General features: G+C 42.3%; 1 protein-coding gene across 7 annotated transcripts in view; it reads left to right on the plus strand.

The window, feature by feature from the left end:
- Positions 1-23,367, plus strand: part of iftap (intraflagellar transport associated protein) — a 128,997-nt gene extending 105,630 nt beyond the window's left edge. For 3 of the 7 annotated variants that reach the window (XM_086008076.1, XM_086008075.1, XM_086008079.1), the window contains 3 exons: positions 12,232-12,401; positions 14,009-14,035; positions 15,277-23,367. In XM_086008076.1, coding sequence (XP_085864202.1) covers positions 12,232-12,401; positions 14,009-14,035; positions 15,277-15,450 — 371 coding nt within the window. In that variant the 3' untranslated portion in view covers positions 15,451-23,367. The remainder of the gene's footprint in view (positions 1-12,231; positions 12,402-14,008; positions 14,036-15,276) is intronic. The other 4 variants (XM_086008078.1, XM_086008080.1, XM_086008077.1 and 1 more) reach the window with 4 other exon arrangements.
- The last annotated feature ends 1,931 nt before the right edge of the window (positions 23,368-25,298 follow it).

The following is a 25,298-nucleotide window of genomic DNA, read 5'->3' on the forward strand; positions in this document are numbered from 1 at the left end:
ATTGAAGTACTTGAGAGACCCTTAAGAGGCTTTTTAACAGCAGCTTTTGGCTTTAACTTCTTCAGCACGGGATTCACGTACCTCGGGAACCTCGCCTGCGAAGGGGAGGCGGAAGCTCTGGCCATTGTGCGAGTCTATTAATTGACAGCTGGGAAAAACACACAAATACTCCCACAATACACCTGATCACTTGGCTAATGGAAAGTTTCTTGCTGACTCCATTTTGTGCAGAGATTTAGCTGTCAGCAGTTTGCAGGTCATTTCTGCAACCTTGGAAGCCACTCTTACCACATTGCTAGTCACTATCACAACATTGAGGGATTGGGCCTCTGATCTCCACTTTACCTGCCATTTATTACATCAGCATGGGTGCCGCTTATGCTGTCTCACCTTGGACCACAGAATTGGACCAAAATGAGCCCCAGCACCAACAACACCAGCAGCGGTAGCCACAACAGCAGTCTTCTCCTCAACAACCTGATGCTCCACAGGAGAGAGGGGGTCAGCACAGGGCTGCACTGTGCTGGAGGCGATACCCTCAATACAGAGGATACAGGCAGAGGATGTGCTTCTTGGACATGACTGAGCAGCCGTGCTTCAGGAGGCTCCAGCTATCGCGCCAGGTCATCGCAGACATTTGTAGCTTGCTGGAACAAGACCTGTTGCCCACAGGACCTGGTAGACATGCCTTACCAGTGGCTGTCAAAGTCATCACTGCCCTCAACTTCTTCGCCTCAGGCTCCTTCCAGGGATCTGCAGTCTTGTAGTCAGCTGCCCACAGATGCATCACCCAGGTGACAGATGCCATGTTTGACCAGTCAGTCACTTGTGTAAACTTTGATGAAGCCAGTGTTACTGAGTGGGCGCTCAGCTTTGTGGCTCTGGCTGGCTTCCCACAGGTGCAGGGCATCATCGACGCCATCAAGGCACCCCCACATCACCCAGGAGTGTGTGTCAACTGCAAGGGCTTCCACTCCCTCAATGTGCAGCTCGTCTGCAACCATAAAAAGATCATCATGCATGTGTGCGCCAGATTCCCTGGCAGCTCTCCTGACTCATGCTGCGCCAGTCCACCCTCCCTTCGCTCTTCACATCTCCAAATAGACTTACCGGCAGGCTGCTTGGAGACCAGGGCTATCCACTGAAGACATGGCTCATAGAAACATAGAAACATAGAGATAGGAACAGGAGTAGGCCATTCGGCCCTTCGAGCCTGCTCCGCCATTCAATGAGATCATGGCTGATCTTCGTCTGAGATCATAGCTGATCTTACCAGTTCAGTACCCCGTCCCCGCCTTTTCTCCGTAACCCTTAATCCCCTTAGCCTTCAGAAATATATCCAATTCTCTCTTGAAAATATTTATTGAATTAGCCTTCACAGCCCTCTGTGGCAGGGAATTCCACAGGCTCACCACTCTTTGAGTGAAGAAATTCTTCCTCATCTCTGTTTTAAATGATTTGCCCGCTATTTTTAGACTGTGGCCCCTGGTTCTGTGCTCCCCGGCCATTGGAAACATTCTCTCTGAATTCAGCCTGTCCAGGCCTGCCATAATTTTATATGTTTCGATGAGATCCCCTCTCAATCTTCTAAACTCCAGTGAGTACAAGCCCAAACTATTTAATCTCTCTTCGTAGGTCATTCCCGCCATTCCAGGTATCAGCCTGGTGAATCGCCGTTGCACTCCCTCCATGGCAAGAACACCCTTCCGCAGATGGGGCGACCAAAACTGTACACAATACTCCAGATGCGGTCTCACCAGCACCTTGTACAGCTGTAGTAAGGTATCCCTATTCCTATACTCGAACCCCCTTGATATGAAGGCCAACATACCATTTGCCTTCTTAATCGCCTGTTGCACCTGCATGCTCCCCTTCAGTGACTGGTGCACAAGAACACCCAGGTCCCTCTGCACTTCCCCATCTCCCAATCTATTGCCATTTAGATAATAATCTACCCTCCTGTTTTTACCCCCAAAGTGGATAACCTCGCATTTATCCACATTATAGTGCATCTGCCACGTATCCGCCCATTCCCCCAACCTGTCCAAATCGCACTGTAGCCTCCTGACATCCTCATCAGAGCCCACCCCTCCTCCTAGTTTAGTGTCGTCAGCGAATTTGGAAATATTGCATCCAATTCCCTGATCCAGATCATTTATATATATTGTGAACAGCTGGGGTCCCAGGACAGATCCTTGCGGCACCCCGCTGGTCACTGCCTGCCACTCCGAAAACGAGCCGTTTATTCCAACTCTCTGTTTTCTATCCGCCAGCCAGTTCTCTATCCACGTTAATACTTTGCCCCCAATCCCATGAGCCTTAATTTTGCATGATAATCTTTTGTGTGGAACCTTATCGAAGGCTTTCTGGAAGTCAAGGTACACCACATCCACTGGCTCTCCCCCATCTATTTTACCAGTTACTTCCTCAAAAAATTCCAGCAGATTAGTCAAACACGATTTACCCTTTGTAAATCCATGTTGACTCTGTCCGATCCTTTCCCCATTTGTCAAGTGCTCCGCTATTTTATCCTTAATAATGGACTCTAGCATTTTGCCCACAACCGATGTAAGGCTTACTGGTCTATAATTCCCTGCTTTCTCTCTACCCCCCTTTTTAAATATTGGGGTAACATTAGCTACCCTCCAATCCACGGGTACTGTTCCCGAGTCAATGGAGTTCCGGAAGATGATCCTTAGAGCATCTGCTATCTCCAGGGCCACCTCCTTAAGTACCCTAGGATGTAGTTTATCAGGCCCCGGGGATTTGTCGGCCTTCAGTCCCCTCAACTTACCCAACACCATATCCCTAGAGATACTAATTTCTGTCAGCTCCTCCCTCTCATTAGTCCCTATGTTTGCCGATATTCCTGGGAGGTTATTTGTGTCCTCCTTTGTGAATACAGAACCAAAGTATGAGTTTAATTGGTCTGCCATTTCCTTATTCTCCATTATATATTCTCCCGAATCGGACTGCAAGGGACCGACTTGGGATTTTACCAGTCTTTTCCTCCTGATATACCGATAAAAGCTTTTGCAGTCTGTCTTTATGTTTGCTGCAAGTTTACTTTCGTATTCTATTTTCCCCTTCCTGATTAATCCCTTTGTCCTCTTTTGCTGTATCCTGTACTGCCCCCAATCTTCCGGTCTGGTGCTTTTTTTTGCCAGTTGATATGCCCTTTTTTTTGATTTTATGCTGTCCCTAATTTCCCTCGTTATCCACGGTTGAGTCACCTTTTTAGGTTTATTTTTATGCCAAACCGGTATAAACATGTTCTGGAATTCTTCCATTCTATCTTTGAATGCTTGCCATTGTCTATCCACTGTCAATCCCCCCAGAAACACCACCCAATCAATCTTACCCAATTCCCGTCTCATACCCTCGTAATTCCCTTTATTTAAGTTCTGGACCTTAGTCTCTGATTCAATTTCCTCACTCTCCATCTCGACTGAGAGCTCGATCATATTATGATCGCTCTGACCCAAGGGGCCTCGTACAAGAAGATTGCTGATAAGTCCCTTCTCATTGCACAATACCCAGTCTAAAATGGCCTGATCTCGAGTCGGCTCCTCGACATATTGGTCCAGATAACCGTCCCGAAAACATTCCAGGAATTCCTCCTCCTCAGAATTTTTACTAATTTGGGTAGTCCAATCAATATGTAAATTAAAGTCACCCATGATGACAGCTGTGCTCTTATCGCACGCTTCTCTAATTTCCCTTATTATGCCTTCCCTCACCTCCATATTACTATTTGGAGGCCTATATATCACACCCACTAACGTTTTCCTCCCCTTGCTATTTCTCATTTCTACCCATACAGATTCCGTTTCATCCGAGTTAATATCCTTCCTTTCCATTGCATTAATCCCCTCCTTTACCAGCAATGCTACCCCACCTCCCCTACCTTTTTGCCGATTCTTCCTAAGTATTGTATATCCCTGGATGTTAAGTTCCCAGCCTTGCCCACCCTGCAGCCACGTTTCTGTAATCCCAATCAAATCATACTTGTTTACCTCTATTTCCACAACTAATTCATCCACCTTGTTCCTAATGCTTCTAGCATTAAGATACAAAGCCTTCAGGCTTGCTTTTTTCACACTCTCATTATGAATTAGTTTGGCCCTTTGTGTTTCTCTCCTTTGCTTATTGCTTCTCACCTTTCTACCATCTATTTCTGACTTCATATGACTTCCCTCTTTTCCACTACCTAGGTTCCCATCCCCCTGCCAAATTAGTTTAAATCCTCCCGAACCGCCCTAGAAAATATTACCCCGAGGACATCGGCTCCCTCACAGTTCAGGTGTAGACCGTCCCCTTGGTACAGGTCACTCCTCCCCAAGAACTGGTTCCAATGCCTCAAGAATTTAAATCCCTCTCCCTTGCACCACTGCTCAAGCCACGTATTTAGCTTATCTATCTTACTCTCTCTAAACTTATTAGCTCGTGGCACTGGTAGCAATCCAGAGATTACTACCTTTGAGGTCCTACTTTTCAATTTAGCTCCTAACTCCCTAAATTCAGCTTGTAGGACCTCCTCCCTCTTTTTACCTACATCGTTGGTACCTACATGTACCACGACAACTGGCTGATCCCCCTCCCCCTTCAGAATGCTCTGCACCCGCTCCGAGACATCCTTGACCCTTGCACCAGGGAGGCAACATACCATCTTGGAGTCTCGGTCTTGGCCACAGAAACTCCTATCTATCCCCCTTACAATTGAATCCCCTATCACTATAGCCCTATCCCTCTTTTTCCCACCCTTCTGTGCAGCAGAGCCAGTCATGGTGCCCTGAACCTGGCTGCTGGTGCCTTCCCCTGATAAGTCATCTCCCCCAACAGTACCCAAAACGGTAAACCTGTTTTGGAGGGAGATGACCGCAGGTGACTCCTGCACTACCTTCCTGCCTTTACCCTGCCTTTTGGTCACCCATTTACTGTCTGAGCTAGCCTTTACCTGCGGTGTGACCAACTCACTGAATGTGCTATCCACAACATCCTCAGCATCGCGTCTGCTCCAGAGTGAGTCCATTCGCAGCTCCAGCGCTGCCATGCGGTCCGCTAGGAGCTGCAGCTGGACACACTTCCTGTACACATAGTTGTCAGGGACAGTGTCCCTGATTTCCCACATGGCACAGGAGGAGCATGACACGGGTCCGAGCTGCCCTTCCATGACTTAACCCTTACAATACCCTTTTATTTACTACGATTTAGCTTAATTATTGAATTCTACTTAGAATAAGTTTGTGAAAGTACTCACCAACCAGTCACCTACCTGTTTTCTGGTGTTGTATTTTCACTGCCGCCTCCTGTCCTGGAACCTTTTCCACCTAGGTTAGGCTCCTGAAATAAAATAAATTGAACCTACCTTTTCAACTTCCCCTAACCCCTAAAAGGTTACAGGAGGTGGAAGGGTGGGAGACACTACACTGTAGTGTTTCGGGTTTAGCAACAGCTCCACCTATATAAGAGTTACTGGCCTCCTGCTCTCCCGACTGCACCAGCTGTGAAAGAAAAAGCCCGCGAAAGGTGAGCTTTTAAACTCACCAGTTACTGGCCTCCTGCTCTCCCGACACCCTAGAGGAGGCCAAGTACTGAAGCCCAGGAGTGTTCTAACGAGAGCCACATGTCCACCAGATGTGTCATAGAGCAAGCAATAGGCATGCTGAAGATGTGCTTCAGATGCCTTGACAGATCTGGACCAGCCCTTCAGTATGCACCAGCCAGGGTCTCCATAATCATTGTCGCTTGCTGCGTGCTGCACAACATAATGCAGCAGCGAGGATTGGTGCTGCAGGAGGAGTGATGGGCCTTCAATAACCACAAAACTAGAAGTTATAGACTTAAACAAGTTGGCTTTTAATCACTAAGATCAGAGCTAACATCTCAACACGCCGACTGGTTCACAGGAATGAGTCATACAGATCCTGGGATCTTTATGTAAGAGAAGTCGGGGCGGAGCCAAGAGCCAAGACCTGGAACCTTCCAGGCTAGTCGGGAAAGAGGAAGTGAAACTATACACCGTGGGGGAGGGTAATATACATGAGTGCAAAACGAATACAGAATCAAGACAAACAGATTTCATTACAAGGAGCAAGGCGCAGAGAGTTCTTCAGGGGAGGAGGAACAGGTGGAAGACGAGGAGGAGGAACCTGAGGTGGAAATGGCACCAACAGTGGCGCACATTGCTGCCCGGGATAGCCTCATGACGGCCAGATTTACTTAACTTGCTCCAATGCACCCATATGGCTGACACATGCTGGACTCCTCCATTCTCTGCACATTTACAGACATTGCAGCTGCAAAAGCTGCCAGAGCCTCATGCAGTTGTTGCTGCCCTTTCAGGATCATCCTTTTTCTCAATGACCCCCGAGGTTCAGCATCTGCATACAGCTCAGCAGAACTTGGAGCATCCTGCGCCCTCTAGCGAGGATTCTCCACTGCTGTCCCTGTCAACACCATCTGCTCTTGCTCACTTGTGATGTAAGAAACACCAGGTGACAACACTACACTAATCTCGCACAGGACCCATCGAGCACTGGATCCACGTCCTTATAACCACATCCCTGCTGCTGGCCTCCTCTGCGATCTCCAGCCATGCCCTTTTTGTGTCTTTTGAGTGGTCTTTTGTGTCGATCGCCAGGGAAGACGACCTTCCTGTGTGCTCTTACTGCCTGCACCAGAACTTCGAGGGAGGCATTGTTGAATCTTCGTGTAGCCCTCTGCCTTGTCTCCATGACCCACAGTTTTATCACGCTTCTCAGACCTTTGGATACTAACTTATTCACTCCTACATCAACCTTCAAATGAGATGTGTGCAAGGCTGCTTTAAATATCCGCGCTGTAAACGAGTCGTCGATTAAGTCATCAGACTCGCTCCATTTAATTGGGCCGGGAAACGTGCATGACTGGTTTAATTGGGGCATTAAGTAAAACGTGCACTGCAGAACGCGCTGTTCACATCTTCGGGTTCCCAACCCGCCATGCGGCCCGCACGCACGCAACCCAACTCCAAGGTAAAAATTCCGGCCAGTATGTCACGTAAGGCCAACTTCTCAACAATGCCAGAATGCTTTACACTCTAGAAATATTCACGGCTATTTTAACTTAATACCAACTATCATGCTGATATACCTATCAATTCATCCAATGAAAAGCGACGAGTTAAGAAAGTAACTATAGGTTTTTATTGGCTAAATAACAGAGCCCACCCTCGTGGGTGATCGGATACAACAAGGAGGAATGCCAGCCAGTCGACTACCTTTATACCTGGGCAGGTAGGTGGAGTCATGGGCGGAGTCAGCAGTGGTCAGCCCAGGTATAGCAGCGTGGCAAGAGGCGACCTCGTATAGTGATACAACAGTGTGAACAGTGATAACCATAGAGTAACGATATAACAGTGATAACTATAGTGTAACGATAGTGAACGATAAAAGTGGTTTACCACACATGCTTGGTCTGAATTCACACTAAATGATGAGGCAGGAATCCACTCGACAACTAAAGAGTGCTGTTTATTCAGATTTGCTCAGACTTTATTTAATTTGCTCAGTTTACTTTATAACTTTAATTCCATGTGCCCTTTGTTCATATTAAATTGAAATCCAGAGCCATAGTGTGAATGTGATAATAGATGGGAGGTTTCTGGTAATAATTTTCATTTGTAATTCATGACTGCTGTTGCTTAATGTTGATGGGCTCACTCATCACCAGTTTGATTCTCTAGAGGTGATGTGTAATGTCAGCGATCATTGTTATAGATCACAAAAGACCTTCCCGCCCCTTTCCCCTTCCAAAAAGCTGTTATTTAAAAGTCCTCATTCTTTATTAACTTAACTATATCTTGGGGTAGAGTTTCCGCTTTGGGCGCAGTTGGCGACCTGGGTTCAAATTGCACCCCAAATTTTGCAGGTTTTGAGAAGTGTTCTTTTTTCTCTCTCTCATTGCTGCTCAAACTCATTTGCATATCGCCAAACGCGAAATCTGCCGTGAACCAGCACAATCGGGCAGTGTTTTAAAAGGTAATTCAGAGTTAGTCAGGTAATACAGCTGAAAATGGGTTTATTACAAAAAATGGGAATTTTTAATCAGTGTCAATATACCATCTGTGAGTAATCCGATTTTAAATGACTGAAAATGACTTCTAAAAAATATACAGAACCATTTAGTAGTCAGTTTCTTAGTAAATTAAAAAAAATACATTCAAAATCTTTTAAAACGTGCCTATTTGTGTCCATGCACCCAAAAGAACCAGCTTAATTTTTTAGAGCCTTCTCGAAGGCCTGCAAACGAGTGCAATGAGCAGAAACTCCCAATGGTGATTCATTCAATCTGGGTGCATGGCCAGTTTTGGAGCAGGGCCAGCTTCTAGCGCAATGGTTTTTAGACTAGCGCAAAAGATTGCGGAAAGTTGATTTCCGCTGAACGTAATTTGCACTTAAAATTCCGCAATCTCTTGCGCGGGTTACGCCGATTTCAGGCGAATTGTGCAGAAGAAACCAACGCAGCTGAGCAGAAACTGTACCCCATATCTCTGGGCACTCGGGAACCCGGAGTACATTTTGGTATTGGCTGCTGAGCTCCTGTTGATAATTAATGACTTCTGCTGAGAATATAATTAGTGGTTTAATTAGGATTATCATCCATTATTACAGTAGTGTAGCTCCAAGCAGCTGTGCGATGCATGATTGGTTATGAGTTGCCCTGTGGCTCATGTGGTATCATCTGCTGACAGCAAGTACTGGTAAGATATGGTGATTCTTTTAAATGGGATTCGTGATTAAACATTATTATTTTGGAATGTGAACATAATTGGGGATTATGTTCATCTTCCATATTCTACTTGTAAGGAGATTAGTGTCATCTGCCTATTCAACTCTAGCTGCAATATTCAAAGATGTACAGAATTTATGTACAATGGCCAAGAGCTCAAAAGCTACTTTGCATCAAACTGGACTTAGGTGTTTGAGTTTTCTGCTTTTCTTTTTATAAATAAAATGACAACACATTCTGACATTCATGTGACAAAATGTCAACACACTGTTGATTTCAGGTTGTGCAGGAACAGACCTGTCCACAAGTGAACTAACAGGAACTCGTCAGCAATTTACAATGTTGGGGCAGGGGGAAGGTGCGAGTGTCAGCCTTGGCTTAGTGGTAGCACTCTCGCCTCTGATTCAGACGATTGTGGGTTCAAGTCCCACTCCAGAGGCTTGAGCACATAATCTAGGCTGACACTCCAGTGCAGTACTGAGGGAGTGCTGCACTGTTGGAGGTGCTGTCTTTCAAATCAGACATTAAACTGAGGCCCCGTCTGCCCCCTCAGGTGAACGTAAAAGATCGCACGGCATTATTACAAAAAAGAAATGGGGAATTCTCACCTGTGTCCTGGCCAATATTTAGCTCTCAACCAACATTACTAAAAAATCCCAGATTCTCTGGTCATGATCTCATTGCTGTTTGTGGGACCTTGCTGTATGTTACATTGCCTACATTACAACAGTAACGACACTACAAAAGTACTTCATTGGTTGTAAAGTGCTTTGGGATGACCTGAGGTTGTGAAAGGTGCTATATAAATGCAAGTTCTTTCTTTATTTCTTTCTTTCATGAATGTATGCTGTTTTTGAATAATCTTAGGCTAAGTCCCTATGTTGACTCTTTGTTGCATAATTGTCTAGCTATGTTAATTAATTTCCTGTATTATTTTTGTTTAACTGCTGTCTTCTGTAATTTTCCTGTTAAAATGAACAATGTGATAGTCAGTAGTTGATTGGCTATAAGATCCAATTTGTGCCAGTTAAGCTTCAGAACTTCCGAGGATTAATTTAATACCATGAATCTTTTCTGGGCTGTCATAGCACAATCTAGTAATTCATACAACATGCTGACATGAAATACTATAGCATCACTTCAGGCAAATAGCAAATGAAATACTTCACCACAATTATCACCCCCTCCACCCCTCCTAAAATGGACTGGCTCACCATAGTACTGAAGAGTAGGTGAGGAAATATGTTTGTCAGGAGAATATGAAGCTCTTGTGTTTTAATTTTACTTTATTCTTTCCCCACATTCATTCAACATTTTTTCCCTTCATGTGTTCAATGGCTTTTTACCTCCATCACCTGGTCGCATGGGTAAATCAGCCACTCATGTCTCTACACATAACTGGTGGTCACTTTATGGCAGCCAGTGGGAAGTGTACTTGCGTATACTGCCTTTGTTGTGTTTCCATTTGTGTCAACTTGTGGCTTGACTGGGAACTAATAATACTTAAAACAGTTTTGCCTGATCCATAATCAATACAGATAGCCCTGATACTTTACTTACCTCTCCTACTTCCCAACCCAAGACATGCAGTGCAGCACTACTTCATTGAAAAGACAGTAAAAAAAAAACTGGCATGCTGTCTGATTGTTAACAATTTTGGTATCTATTTTTTCTCCCTTATTCAGTTTTTTTCCCCAGGAGCGTTCTTCATCATCACTGCAGTGCAATGTAACACAGACTGCGGACATTAGGTTGGGGCACTAATATCAACATCCGGCTGTCCATTTATGTTTTAATCCCCTTTGTTTACTAGGTAGTTAATGCCACAAGGTCCATGGAGATAATACCAAATTAAAGTTAGTCATGTCACTATGTTAAAGTGAGATTTTTTTTTTTTTTACAAATAACTTCTGCTTCTCTTCCCGTATCCTTCCCCATCTAAAAAAAATTGAATTTAGGTGGAATACACCCATTGCTAGATAACATCATCTGTGAAATGTTTCCATTAATTTCAAATTATAACATAGCATCCCAACTGGGAGCTGTTGTCTGCTCCTTAATATTGCTTTAAAATGGGTATTCTGTTTTTTAAAAATTATATAACCTATATTTGTTTAATTTTGTAAAGCAGTTTTATAGCGAATGAGAATAACGAGGTATGAGAATACTTATTTTAAAATTTGTTTTTATAATGAATTTATATCCTAATTTAAGATGAGTTTTTCTCTCTTTATTGAAGTTTTTATATATTTAAATAAAAATAACACACAGCATAAACTGTTTCCCAGCTGGAAGGACAGGTGGACATCCACTGCTAGTAATCTAATGTCAACTTTGGCTCAGTGGTAGCACTCCCGCTTCCGAGTTAGAAGGTCATGGGCTCAAGCCTATACTCCAGAGACCTAAGTACGTAATCTAGGCTGACACTTTACTGCAGTGCTGAGTTAGTGTTGCACTGTCGGAGATGCTGTCATTAGGAAAAGAGATTATGTCCTCTCAGGTGGACGTAAAAGATTCCATGACATTATTTGAGGAGGACTGGGGACATTCTCCCAGTGTCTGCAACCAACACCACCAAAACAGAATACTGTTCATTTATCTCATTGCTGTTTGCTGTGCGCAAAGTGGCTGTCATGTTTCCTTACATTACAACACTTCCAAAATAATTAATTGGCTGTGAAGCGCTTTGGGATGTCCCGGGGTCGTGAAAGACACTATATGAATGCAATGTTCTTTCTTACCAATATTGTTCTGTAGCTGGCTGTGTAAGTGTGCCCTAAGGTAACTTGTCTACATATTTTTCCTCAATCCTTGTGGGAGTATGCCACTCTCTTGCTGACAGCATGACTAATATTGAGAGCTTGCCTTGTGAGGAATTGCAAGGGTGAGCAGCGTCCTACTACTCCATTGCACAATGCGTTGGAGGTTAGCAGCATGCTGTGGCATGCACACCTTGCCACTCTAAAACAGCTTGCAACAAATTTCAATTACTGAATATAATAAAGTAGGATTGAAGGAATATGTGGAATAAAAAGAGGTCTGGTAGTTCAATGACTAAACCTAAAACTGAAATGCTGGTTATTTTCGTGGCGTGAAGGCACTGCATTAATCCTCAATCGATCGATTCCAATTTTTAAAAAAATTCTCGGGATGTGGGCGATGCTGGCAAGGCCACATTTAATGTCCTAAGAAAGTGGTCGTGGGCCTTCTCCTTGAACGCCTGTAGTCCTTTGGTAATGGTGCTCCCACCCACAATGGTGTTAGGTGCAAATTCATAATAGGTAACCATTTATGTTGCTAGTAATTTTCTTTCATAAGAGAAAGTAGTCTTCAAAATATGAGGAAAATTTGACTCCTATAGTGTACAATGATTTTTAATTGGATTTGTTTAGATGTTCTCATTGCTATGTTGTATTAGCCAAATTTTGGCCCTGCTTAAATATTTATAAATGTTTCCAGCTTGTGTTATTATCTACCACTGTCCAATGAATCTAGGACTAGATGTACTCCCAGGTGAAATAGAAGAGGAGACCCCTGCAGATTATTCTCATTATGAATGTAAGCACACGTCACTTGACTTCAAAGTGAACCCAGATGTTGAAGAGTTTAATAATAAAACGCATGACCAGGTATGTCAATTATTTGAGACCGTTTGAAAAATATTTTAGAGGCTTTACGCTGCTGTAGAGTAGCTTGTCTCTTTGCTGCACACCTGTTGTCCACAGATCATATTTTCTATGACCTACTGATTTACTCTGACTGAATGCTAAACTGGATATTGCTCAATTCAAACTGCATTTGCTTCTGCCTGCCTGAACACTTCAAATCCAAAATACTTTGTAGATGAACTGTTTATCCTGAACTCTGTACAGATGTAGTACTTATTGGCCTAGAAATTCGAGAGTGCTGGAAACCTGCTGGTGATACCGCGGGCCGCAGTTAATAACTGCCGAAATTAATGGCGCTGGCAGCTGGTGCTGCTTGCTAATTAATATTAATGCAGCTCTGAACTTACTGTGCAAGGCCGGTTTTCGTGGCGATAGTCTCAGCAGGAGGCCCAATGTAGCATGGCTGTAGCATCATTGCAGCAAGAACAGCCTTCTCTTAAAGCAAGGCTGTCATTTTAGAAAGCAGTGCGGTCCCTTAAAGGGGAGTTGCCTTCTAAATAGAAAATAATAAAAATAATTTAAAACTAGGCAGTTTTTAGCCCTTAGAGCTCAACTGCCTTCTGAAAAAAATTAACATTAAAAAGAATTCCCAAATGGCGGCCTTCAGCTCTTAAAGCTGAATTGTCTTCCGCACCTAAAAAAGAAAATGGGAAAAGTACTTCAGCGCTAACACAAATGTCTCATCAAGCCAGGGAATGGCACCCAGGGTCTTGCACGCAGCACTCCAGCTTTGTGCAGGGAGTCAACACTGCAAGAGAGGTCCTCGACCCACGGGGGTTAGGAGGCCTTCCAGAAAGAACTATGTGGGACCAGATCACCGAGGCCGTCACTGCTAGCAGTATCACCCCCACGACCTGGCTACAGCGACCAAAGAAGCTTCATGATCTCAGACCAGTGATCAAGTTCAGTGAATGTATCTTCAAAAGCCGTCTCCTACAAACTGCACACTAGCCTCACACACTGCTCATTGCACGACCCCCTCCCCCCATCACTCACCTATCAATAATCTGTACCAAACACGAGGCATATCTCCTATTCCTAGCTTCACCTCACCCCCTTGAAGGAGACGGCCATTCTTGGCAGGGGCATGGCTGAGCCCTTGGCCAGTGGCGGGGCTGAAAGAATACAAGATGCTCGCATCCTCCTACGTTATCCTCCTTCTCGCATGCACCTCTTGCTTTCCTGCCCTCCCCTCACCACAACACCACCCTTATTCCTTCCTCATTTCAAACACCCAAGAAATGCAGCCTGCCCAGCCAGTGGTTGACCAAGAAGAGGGAGAGAGTGAAGAAGAAGAAACACCATAACTCGATTTCACACTCCCAGTCACCAGCTCCTCAAGGTCGACCTGCAAGGCCATTTGCAGTGTCCCCCACTGAAATTCAGCAGCCTTCCGCCAGCCATGCTCCAGCCACTGGGGTAGCACTGCGTGGCATCAGTAGGATAGGCAAAGGCACACACAAGACAATCACTAAGGGAATGCATAGTTGATTTCTTGATGACCCATTGGATGGATAGATGTATAAAGTTGGATTGGAAAGTTTACTTTGTGATGGGTTTTATTTCAGCATTGTGGCCAAGAGGACGTTATGATGGTGAGTAACAGAGGGAAGGTAAGGTGTGGGACAAATGTTGAAAGGGAAATTGGGGTTGTGGTCACTGATACCGCAGGCTGATATCCCGGCCAGAAAGGGGCTGTCTGGGTTACATTCTTCCTTCTGCTTCTTCCTCCTTCTGCGTCTTCCTCTTCCCTCTGTGAGCGGATGCTGGAAATCTGAAATGACAGCATAAAATGCTGGAAACACTCAGCAGGTCAGGCAACATCTCAGTGTTTCTGTCTCCACGGAAGCTGCCTGACCTGCTGACTATTTCCAGCATTTCCTGTCTTCTCAGCGGCCTTCCTTTGCCATCCAAGGCCTTGCAAGTGTCCAGCAGCACTCCCTGCACACTTCAAAAACTTTTAACATCTATTGCACCAAGCCACTACTTCAATAAAATATAAAAAGTCCAGTCCAAAAGCTTAAATGAAAACTTACCTGAAAGATGTGTGTGTCCCTTTAAGAAGTGCTGACAGCGTCTCTGTCAGTCTGCTGCACACTTGCTTTTCAGAGCGAGCTTAGGACCCGGCGCTAAACTCAGCGCAAAGGTCCAAGTTCGCAGAGCATGGTGTTAAGTCGGCATTGCACGCTGACTGACGTCACGCTCTTTAGATTTGCATGTCCAGGGCTCGCGCTGGTGGCATGCCATGGCCCTCACCAAAAATGCCGGCTGCCGAGTTCCGCGCCAGAGGTGGGTGGCGGCCGCCATTTTTTTGCAGGAATCTACCACTAACGGGTGGCGGTAAATAGTCGAATTTCTAGGCCATCTTCTTTTGAATTAAGGTACATTCCAAATACCATATTTCCTGCCTTCTCCCAAAAGGAATGTTTTCTTCTAATTAGTAATGTGAGTAAAAAAGCCAGTGTGAGAATAAAGCGGGTTTTGTCAGCAGGTGTTTTTGTTTGCATTTTGGTATCTGTTCTGATAGAGTTGTTTTAAGAGGCAAAAATATATTCTCTGGACATTAGTTTTATTCCTAGAAAGTTCCAGTGATCAATGTAAACTTGGGGGTGCACAGAGATTTTATACAGCTTGCAATTTCTACAAATATTATTTTTGTTCCTTGTAAGCACTCAGCACTGTTATGTTGATTCAGGGCAGAGTTGGTTCTCGTATCCATATTTTGACATCTTGCCATATGATAACATAAAACCCTGTGACATGTGGCATTAGAAGAAGGTCATGTTCCCCATCATAAGTTGCCAGCAGTAAAATGCGCCTCTTTATTTTTCATCAGGTATTGACAGATGAAGTCCAGCCTTTCACATTGGATGAAGATTTTGACTATGACTGTGTCCACCTCAAGCCCAAATACACTGAGGCTGAACTTCAAACTATTTCTGCCTTGTCAAAACAGCAGAGAGAAAGCAGAGAATCTAATGCAGCAAAGCTAAAAGACTCTGACTTGTAGTGCAGTTGCCATTTCCTGGCGCAGCCAACCAGTCTGCATGACTTTTGGTTGGAAACCAATGTTATACTTGAAGCAGCAGCTGGGAGTGAGAAATTTTCAACCCCAAGAAATCCCTTATGGGTTGAAATCATGCTGTGCAATATTAACAAATTTCATGTTTTATTAATGGCATTAACTCTTATTTTAAATCATTAAAGTAGACAGAAGGAATTCATATGAACATGCGATGCATTTGTTATTAGTATCTGTACTACAGAGCACAAGTTCATCCTATTAGACATGTATTGGTATTTACAATACATAACTGTGTATACATTTCTTTCCTTCCCATTTCTACTAAGAAACTGATTTTGCTTTTATAAAAAAGAAGAAACATAGGAGTACGTTGCATAGGAAAGAAATAGTACTACTTTCTCATTGATGGGTAAATTAGGTCAGCTATTGGAGATATATACAAATTAAATGGATACATTCATTTAACCTTTCAACGTAATAGGTGAGGCTCAATGGCATGTACCTAAATGGGCCACAAAGACAAAAAGCTGACACTCCTGTTCTCAATTATATATAGGGGAAAATCATTTGTGCCTGGGTTTTCTATTTCTGTTGTTAGTCACTTTTTGTGGTAATGGCAACTTACTATGAACATGCTGGTAGTTTTTGTGTTACTCCATATTCTTGATGCCTCACTGATACTGACTAAAGAATATTAATGCCTTGTGATCTCAGTATACAGTTACATGGAGAAATAATCACTCAATTAGAGAAATTTTCTATCTAGCATATGTGAAATTCCTCCTGTCAGTAATTTTAACAAAAAAAGTCAATATTTAAGTTTTTTTTAAAAGAAGGAACTCCCTCATGGAGAATAATTGATTCCCAAGAAGTATTTTCATCTAGAAATTCAGATAATGACATAAACCACAAACATAGTTTATAATTGCTCTTTGAACCCTGAGATAAAATTGTAACTTTCAAATCACTCCCATATATCTAATCTTATTTTAAGTCCCAGACGGTGGAGATTAATGAGGTGACTTTCTTTCTTTCTCTTGGCTTTGTGCTTTTGTTGCTGATGGCCGATGTCATTCTAGTCACCAGCCAATGTGCTTCGTTATCATTGAAATGTGATGACATCCTCATGTAAGTTCTAGTGACTGTGATGCAATTAGCTCTGTGAAATGATAAGCCACATTTGGTTTCTTGGAAATCGCACAATATATATTTTAAACTGATTTAGGGAATTTATGAAATTTTGCCTGGAATGTAAGTAGTATTAGTATGGCGTATTTTACATTATTCTGTATATTTCAGAATAATGTGCTTCCTTAGAACAGTGGTCTTCAGCAGATGGCTTATGTGCTGCATAAAGCTGAGCCTGTTTTTGTTGCTCACCATTGCTTTAGCTGCAAATTCTTGTTTATTCCTAATCTCTGCCAAGTTTCATTACAATTATTCCAATGTGCTCACCCACATTACCCAACCTTAAGAGCAAAAGAGGAAATAATGTGCTCTGCTTACCTTTACTCACCAGCAGCAGCTTGGTAAATAGAGGACCAGAGCTGAGAAAATAATGCTTTATTTTCTGTTGCTTATCTGTATTTTAAGCAAAAAAAAGCATTCAAATATACAGCTATTAAAATATAACCGATAGTAAACTCTGCTTAAGAAATCCACATAGCACTTGGCAACGTTTAACTCGGAGTAAACAACATTTCTCAAAGATATGAGTAGCTGGATGAGAATTTATTTCAGCAGTTGCTGAACAAATTGAAGATGCATGATTTTTATTCCAGAGCTTTAGATAAGCCAAATAACATCTTAAATTGTTGTATTTATTTGCTTGTGGTAAGACAGCAAAGGAAGGTATCCTCATGCTGATACAGATAATGTTTTTTGGCATTACTTGCCAAGCACTGAAGACATTTCTGGTAGCTCATATTATTTGCTTACAAAGGTACAAATGGAACACCTCACAAATAACAGGAAGGCTTAAGCTTATCATTGCTTTATCCATCATTAGAACATAAAAAATAGGAGCAGGAGTAGGCCATTTGGCCCTTTGAGCCTGCTCCGCCATTCAATGAGATCATGGCTGATCTTCTGTCTCAATTCCATTCACCGGCCTTATCGCCATATCCCTTGATGCCCTTACTAGTTAGAAATCTATCGACTTCTGTTTTGAATATACCCAATGACTGAGCCTCCACAGCCCTCTGGGGTAGAGAATTCCAAAGATTCACCACCCACTGTGTGAAGAAATTTCTTCTCATCTCAGTCCTGAATGGCCTACCCTTTATCCTGAGGCATTTTGTAGCATATTGCCTTCCCCCCCCCCCCCCCAAATTTGTGAAAGAGAGACTTCATTAATATCCTTAGCTTTCTGATGCTGTATGTTCTTTTTTTAACCTTGTTTTTTTCAAAGGATATGACAGACCATTTTACCATATGTGGTTACAGGTGCCAACAAATGGATTCCAGCATGATTGGTTCAGTGAAAGAAATTGGTGAAGAGTTATTTAGGGAAATACTATTAATTTCAGGAGAGATGGACAGATCATTAATCTAGTAGCAGACCTGAGTCATCAGTTTCATTTTGCAAAATTCCTGGAATTGATTTGTGAAAACCGTTGACAGATTTGCAGGTTTCAAATGCTGCTGCCTGCCATTGACACTCTCATTGATCCGTTGCAGGCTGGCTCAGATCTCATGGGTCATGCAGTGATCAAAGGATTCAAATTTTGGAGATGAAAATCAGTGAAGGTGCTGAGAATGTAGAAATGAAAATTATTTTAAATCACGTGATTCATTGGCATCTGTTTAGGATTTGGCTTCCAAAAATAAACAGCCTTGTATAAATGTGCAAGCAAAGTTAATTTGTGCTTGCCTCTGTGAGGCTGTGTTTCCAGTGATGAGAGTGGTAAAGCCAAAGTTACATTACCACTTAACAAACCAGCATCAGGGAAGTGATGTGGCCATATACACCTGATTTCAAAAAGCTAATTTCAAATGTCAAGGATTCCATTATTTATCATGAAGTACATGTATATTTCTACAACAGCTGTTTATCATTCAAGGGCTGTGATTGTCGAAGTTCTGATCTTGCTTTCCTTCTGTCATCAATGTTATCATTTTCACATAAGTAACTTGAGAAATTCTCCGATAGTAAATCAAAACACCTCAGTGTCATTTATGCAAAACTGCAGGAACCTTTTTGTGGATTTGTTGGATTGTTTTAGAACGAAACACAGATTCTTTCAACATCTGCCTGAGGTCTTAAGATACTGCATGTAGTATTGATGATTTGGTAACGTATGCAGGCAATAGAATTTCTTAGTAATTAGCTGCAAACTACGAATTAATTTGATTGTTATGAGGGCACAGTGGTAATCCTGCAGTATGGCTGTCATCACGTCAGTGACACTGAATAGCCCGACAGCTTGCATTTACACTGACAGCCAAAGCTGACACAAAAATGGACCAAAAACAGTGGGGGTGGGTGGGCTGCAACAGCAGTTATGATATCCCTGCATGCGTAGAGATGTTTATGAAACAGAAAATTGGAGTGTTACAAGGTGACCTTGACCAAATATGCTATGAAAGGGGTAATACAGTTACAAATCATACAACTATATTCAATTTTATCTTCTCTTAGCAATTTGTGAGCAACATCGGTATATGTGTTGTACTGAAGATTTAGCTTTGGTGACCAGATTTATGAGTGTAAACTATTTTTATTTTATCTTACTACTGCTCACTTTCATGAACTGCTACATTGCATAAATGACGGTGTATATTTTAATTGCAAAACACTATTTTACATTGATTGGAAGCATAGTACCAGATAGAAAGGAATTTACAGCTAAAACCACTGGGACGAGGCCATTTGTATCATTGATAGTTTATACCACTAAAGTTTTCAGTGTTTCTTTAAACCAGTGCACAATGTGTAAGGTAATTGCAGATGGTTCAAGCTTGCATTTGAAACGAAGAAGCCTCAAACCAAAGAGAAGACCACATGAGTTTCAGTTATGCGCACCACAAAGATGTGTGTGTGTGATTATGGGCTTTCCCACTCCAAACAATTTAGATGTGGGTTAAAATGACAGTTGCCACAGGTGGGCGAGTGTATAGCACATGTGGTAAGAATTACCTCAAGTTGAGGGAACTAATGCGATTGGATCATTTCTAGGCCATTAGAAGAAGCTGCATTCAACAATCTGGCAGGTGCTAATGTTTAGAGGGTTTAAGTGCAGTATTGTTATCTTTTCACAAAGGTATTTGTTGAGTCAAACAAAGCTATCTAAAATATTAACACAGACCCATGTTATCAGTAAGATTTGCATATGTTTGATAGAACTGTGTTATTAGCTGAACTGACCACACATGATATGCAACTGAAACATCTGTTACAGCATAAAGGTACAATACAGTAACTGGTTTCATTTTATTTGCGACAGAAGTAATAATCAATTCTCATTCAGTTATATAAAATTAAATTCAACAGTAATTAATAAACCGATTCATTGTTAAAGTTTTAAGGACTTAAAAAATATTTTTATATCCAAATGAAAATAATGTGTGTTTTATTTGGATGATGTTGCATATTAAAGAAAATGTTATTTGATTTCATAAGCAGGTTAAACTTTAGCATTAAAGGGACATGGTTTATATGTTCTTTCAGCTGTAGACCCCAACCTAGAACTAGTTCAGGGTGGCGGATGTGGGATGAAGCAGGGATTTATTACTTTTGCCAATTTATATCTTTAGGCCTTTTGTAGGCCCACAATGGGGAACCCACGCTTGCTCTCAGCAGGTGTGGGACATGCTGGATGGAAGAAAGGTGCAATGGTGTAATTCCTGGGGTATCGTGGGAACATTTCCAGACATGTCCCAAAATGCTGCCCGGATGTAGGCAGTGTGAAGGTGTGAGGCTGAAAATGGTGTAGAAATGGAAATGTAATTTAAATGTATTCAGATATTCTCTAAAATAGACATTGGGGATATTGTTGGGAAGAATTTTACATAGGATGTTAGGTCACCTTGCACCTAACTTATACCATACCTATGTGTGCTTGACACAAGGTGCAAAAACTGTTAAATTTCATCAGGCGTCTAGAGGTAGCCCACCGGTTCCACAAGTATGAGGCTGGGTTGGTTGCGGCCCTTGGGGAGGTCCTGGGAGCAGGCAGCAATTGGAAGGGGCGCGTTTGGGAGGGGTGTGATCCGGAGGAGGGGTACGATCGGGAGGGAGAGTCGAGTGGGATGGGCAGGAAGAGTGGGGCGATTGGGAGGGGACCGAGCAGGGGCCAGCAGTGGTCTTTGGGACTGCTCCACAGCAGTCTTGAGTCTGCACTGCACCCTTTCCAAGGCCAGTATATCCTTCCTGAGTTTGGAACCCAAAACTGAATGCCAGTATTCCAGATGGGGTCTGAGCAAGGCGAATGCGGAAGCTAGTGGGATGATAAGTGAAGACGGGGGAGGACCCTGTCTTTGTTGTGACAGGAATTAGTCTGTATTTGGTAGCAACAGGTCAGTCTCCCAGGAGATTGAAATATTAAAGAATGACATCATAATTACTGTTTTGTGAATTAACTTGTTTTTAGCCTTTAGATAATATAGAATATAGAAGGAACAGATCTAAATGGAGCAAGATTACATTAGACAATTCTCATCATATTTACTATCCAGGATTGAAACTTAAGAATGTGCCTTCGCAGTAGAATGTATAAAATAAAACCAATTTAGTTGAATTCATAATATCCTGCATTTCAATATTGACTAATTTCTGCCTAAAGAAAGTATTATGGGCTTGATCCATTATCGTGAAAACAAGCTTGAATGCTGTTTTCTTTGTGGCTTGTAGCAAGATAAAATTGCCCATTTTCTTAGAATGGAGGGTGAAAATTGTGGCACTGGATATTCTGTATATGGATGGAAATAAAAGCGATATGGGAAAGCTGGAAAGTAACAAATGGAAGCCATTTTAGGACATAAACAAAAGTATTCTCATTGACCTGGCATTGAAGTACAGTTATGTTGGAGTGAGTTAGAATGATACCTCTTCCAGCCTCTTGAATTTTAATATCATTTTCTAATAACTGCTTCATAATTTTCTAGAACTGTTAGATCTATATACTACCAGATGCCTAAATGTGTTATCCAAGATGTCAATGAGTTTTTTTTTACAAGGGTCATCTGATATTTACCTCATGTAATAATATGTATCCTCGAAGTAGATTTTCTTGATAATCAACTGCAGATTACTTCTCAAACAAGCTTGCATTAATTATGTCACAAATGTTAATACTTCAATATGAATGTCATCATGATGCGTAACACTGCCCAGCATCTCAGTCACTGTACACTATCAAAAATGATCTAAAAGTGAATATCACCACCCTGTACTGTTTATGGTTTATGAAATCATGAATCTCTTGATTCGATTAGAATCTTGTAATCACTTCTGGGTATTCATTATTCTACACGTAAGCCATCTGATTAAATTACAGTTGTAAGACAAGGTTGTAATACAAAGGTTTCAGAAGATATAAACTGAAAGAGTGATTTACTGTTGCGATCGGATCCCAACTGATGTTTAATATAATCTATATAGTGACTATTTTTGTTACATGAGATCAGTCACAGGATTGGATTGCTTCCTGGAATTGTGCAATCTTATGATTCCCTACAAAATAATCTTCTGAAGGGGTATTTTGCTATGTAATACAAGTAGACTACCCTTTATCCGAACTTCCGAAAACCGAAACCCTCTAAAAACCGAAGGTTTTTTCGTTCAGCGTAAGTCGTGCGCTCGACCCCGACCCCCACCGCCGACCCCCCACCCTTTCGGATAAGGGATAGTGTATCCTTTATCCGCACTTCTGAAAACCAAAATCCTCTGAAAACCGAAAGGTTTCGTTCAGCGTAAGTCGTGCGCACGACCCCGACCCCCGCTGATCCCCCCCGCCAACGACCCCGACCCCCCGCCGACCCGACCCCCGCCGACCCCCACCCCCGACAAATTTCCCAGTCTTATAAAATACCTTCTGAAATCCGAAATTTTCCGAAAACCGAAACACGGCTGGTCCCGAGGTTTTCGGATAAAGGATAGTCTACCTGTATGTGGAAATTTGGGATTGTTTAGCATTTCACTTGACCTGTTTATCCTGAATCAATTTGCATAATCACAGTAGATTGATATCACTATAATGCAGAGACAATACCTGACACCTGTCCTCCCTAAATTAATACTGGATTACTCACTGTTCTTGACTTTTCCAAAACTAAAGGTAAAATGGTGTTCCATCTCCAGGGTTTTCTACTTCCAGAGAAATATCTTTATGTAGCGAAACATAAATATGGAAGAAAAATAAACAACCTTTTTTTTCCAGAAAAATGTTACTTGCACGTCTAGTTAAGTAGGATTAACGGGGATGAAAGGAAATGTGGATATTACTCTGTGAAAATTGTGATGTTTGTCAAAGAATACCCAACCTTATAATGAGGGAGGCACAGTAATTGTTGACATTCGTAATGGCTAATTTTTCAAAAAGTCAAAGGTAGTTTCACCAGTCTATTATATTCAGCAGTTAGATGTCAGCTGAATGTATTACGGGCATCTGCAATTATGTTTTCTTGGCCAAATGACATTACTTTTGTTGCCATTAGCCATTTGGCACTTTCCTTTTCTTTTAGTGTGCGTGTCTTTATCTAGCACTAGAATTGCTGAAGTTTTTAACAAGCCAGAATTTTTTTTACATGGTAAAGCCAAGATTTGCAAATACAGATGCAAATCTGTTTTGAAAGGACCCTAAGTGGTTTATGATTAAAAGTTTCTGTATTGCTTTTCCAGTGTTCTTCTTCATATGAATTTCAATTTAGTGTCAGAAATTCAAATTAAAGTTGACAATGATTCCTGTGTAGCTAAGGTTACTTCTACATGACACTGGACTGTCTGCATTGATTATTGTGATAGCATTTCTTAAAATTGAAAAAATGTTTTGAAATTAGTCAGCTTCAAACAAGCAATAGTGAACAATTGTCTTTTGTTTCATGTATATTTTCAGATGAGTTTTCCTCTCCCCTCAAAAAAACCCTCCCATTTTTCTCTCAATGCAGGCTGCTTACTAATGATTGCCAGCAAATTGCAAATTGTCACAAATTGCATATGATAAACTGAACCCTCTCAGTTTCTAATCAGATGTGCTCCATCCAGTGGCTTAGATGAGAACTGACAAAATTCGCATGTATATCAATCCCTGGAAAACAATGCACTCACACCTTGTGTAACAAAGCAGAAATGTTGCATTCACATTCTGTCATAGTTATTAATTTTTATTTTACTGACTTCTGATTCTAGTGGATATGCAAGTTAGTTCATAAGAAATATCCATTACAAACATTTAGTATTAAAATCTTGAAAAACATCCTGTGCGACTGTAATCTTTATCCTTTCTCATCCTTCTTGGCCTTTTTACCAGCTTTGATACTTGACCATTGCATACTCCTCCAACTGCCCACTTATGTGACACTGCTTCCTCCTGGTTCTGTTCACACCTGTTGTAATGCAGATTATTACATTACCGCCAATGGCTTTTTTTCTTCTGCCTGCAGGGTTATCTTCAGTGCACTCTTCACCCATCTGTTCACCATTTACCTGCTATCCTTTTGTGATGCCATGCAGAAGTATGGCATCAGCTTCCATGTGTGTGTTGATGACAGACAACCCTACTTCCAAAGGCTATTGCTACACTTTGGTAACTGCCTATCTGACATTGTGATCTAGATAAGCTAAAAATTCTTCCACCTTAATGTTAGTAAAATTTAAATCACCCTTTTTTGGCTCCCACCAGCACTTACTCCATCAGACTCCCCAGTTGCTATTGCAGGCGATGTCAGGAAGTGTGGAACCTCAAAGTACTTCTTGACTTCAACCTAAGCTTCCTCATGCACAGTCACTCTGTAAGTAGGCCTACTTTCTTCCACCGTATCAACATTACCCACCTCTACTTATCTCTCTCCCTACCACTTGTTGAAGTCCCAGTGTAAGGGGTTTGTCCTTGAGAGGTTTCCCTGAGATTTCTCTCTCTAGAGGCCTCTCTCTCTTGCACAGTAAACCTTGAGTGGTTCGACCCACTCGCCCCTTAGATTCTATACACTGGACTTAGGCGCAGGAACTACAATGTAGAGAAAACTCTTGTAGACCAAGTTTGATGAAACAAAATGAAATTTTATTGCCTAAGGAAAAATATCAAATCAAATGCAAGCAGATAAGGGAGTACATGGGAGGGAAAAACACACAAACAAATCATAACGACACAGTACTAACTAAAGCAAATACAGGCATCTTATACTCTACACAGATCATTATGAAATAAGGAAACACACGGAACATCGAGGGACAACAACTCATGTTAATTGTACCCTTAAATCCACCCCCTTATTAAACCTATCTAGATCTGATTGTGAAGGGCCAGGAACATGCTCACCAATCCCACTAGGAAGTGCACGGTTTTGAAATCGAGTCTGTGTTTGGTCCTTTCAGGTGTCTCGTCTCCACGTGGATCGTGGAGCCCCTGCAAGCTGTGCCACACCTCTCTCCTGAGTTGGGGGTCGGGGGCGGCTGGACACCGGCGGGCCTGGGTGTCGGCGGGGTCGAGGATCGTCGGCTCGACCCTGGTTAGAGGAGCCTTGGGCTGGCTCCCATCGCTTCTTCAGGTTCCTTTCCTCTCTTCTCCCGAGCCGGGGTGGTTGGAAGGTTACTTCTCTTGGGGTTTTATTTTTTTTGTTTCTTCTCCCACGTTGGGTTGATGGCCTCGTTCCGGCAACGGCCTGGGGACGGTCGA

Source organism: Somniosus microcephalus, chromosome 15 (assembly GCF_052327205.1).
Source record: "Somniosus microcephalus isolate GS21.2 chromosome 15, FLI_Smic_1.0, whole genome shotgun sequence".
In the NCBI taxonomy this organism is placed as follows: Eukaryota; Metazoa; Chordata; class Chondrichthyes; order Squaliformes; family Somniosidae; genus Somniosus; species Somniosus microcephalus.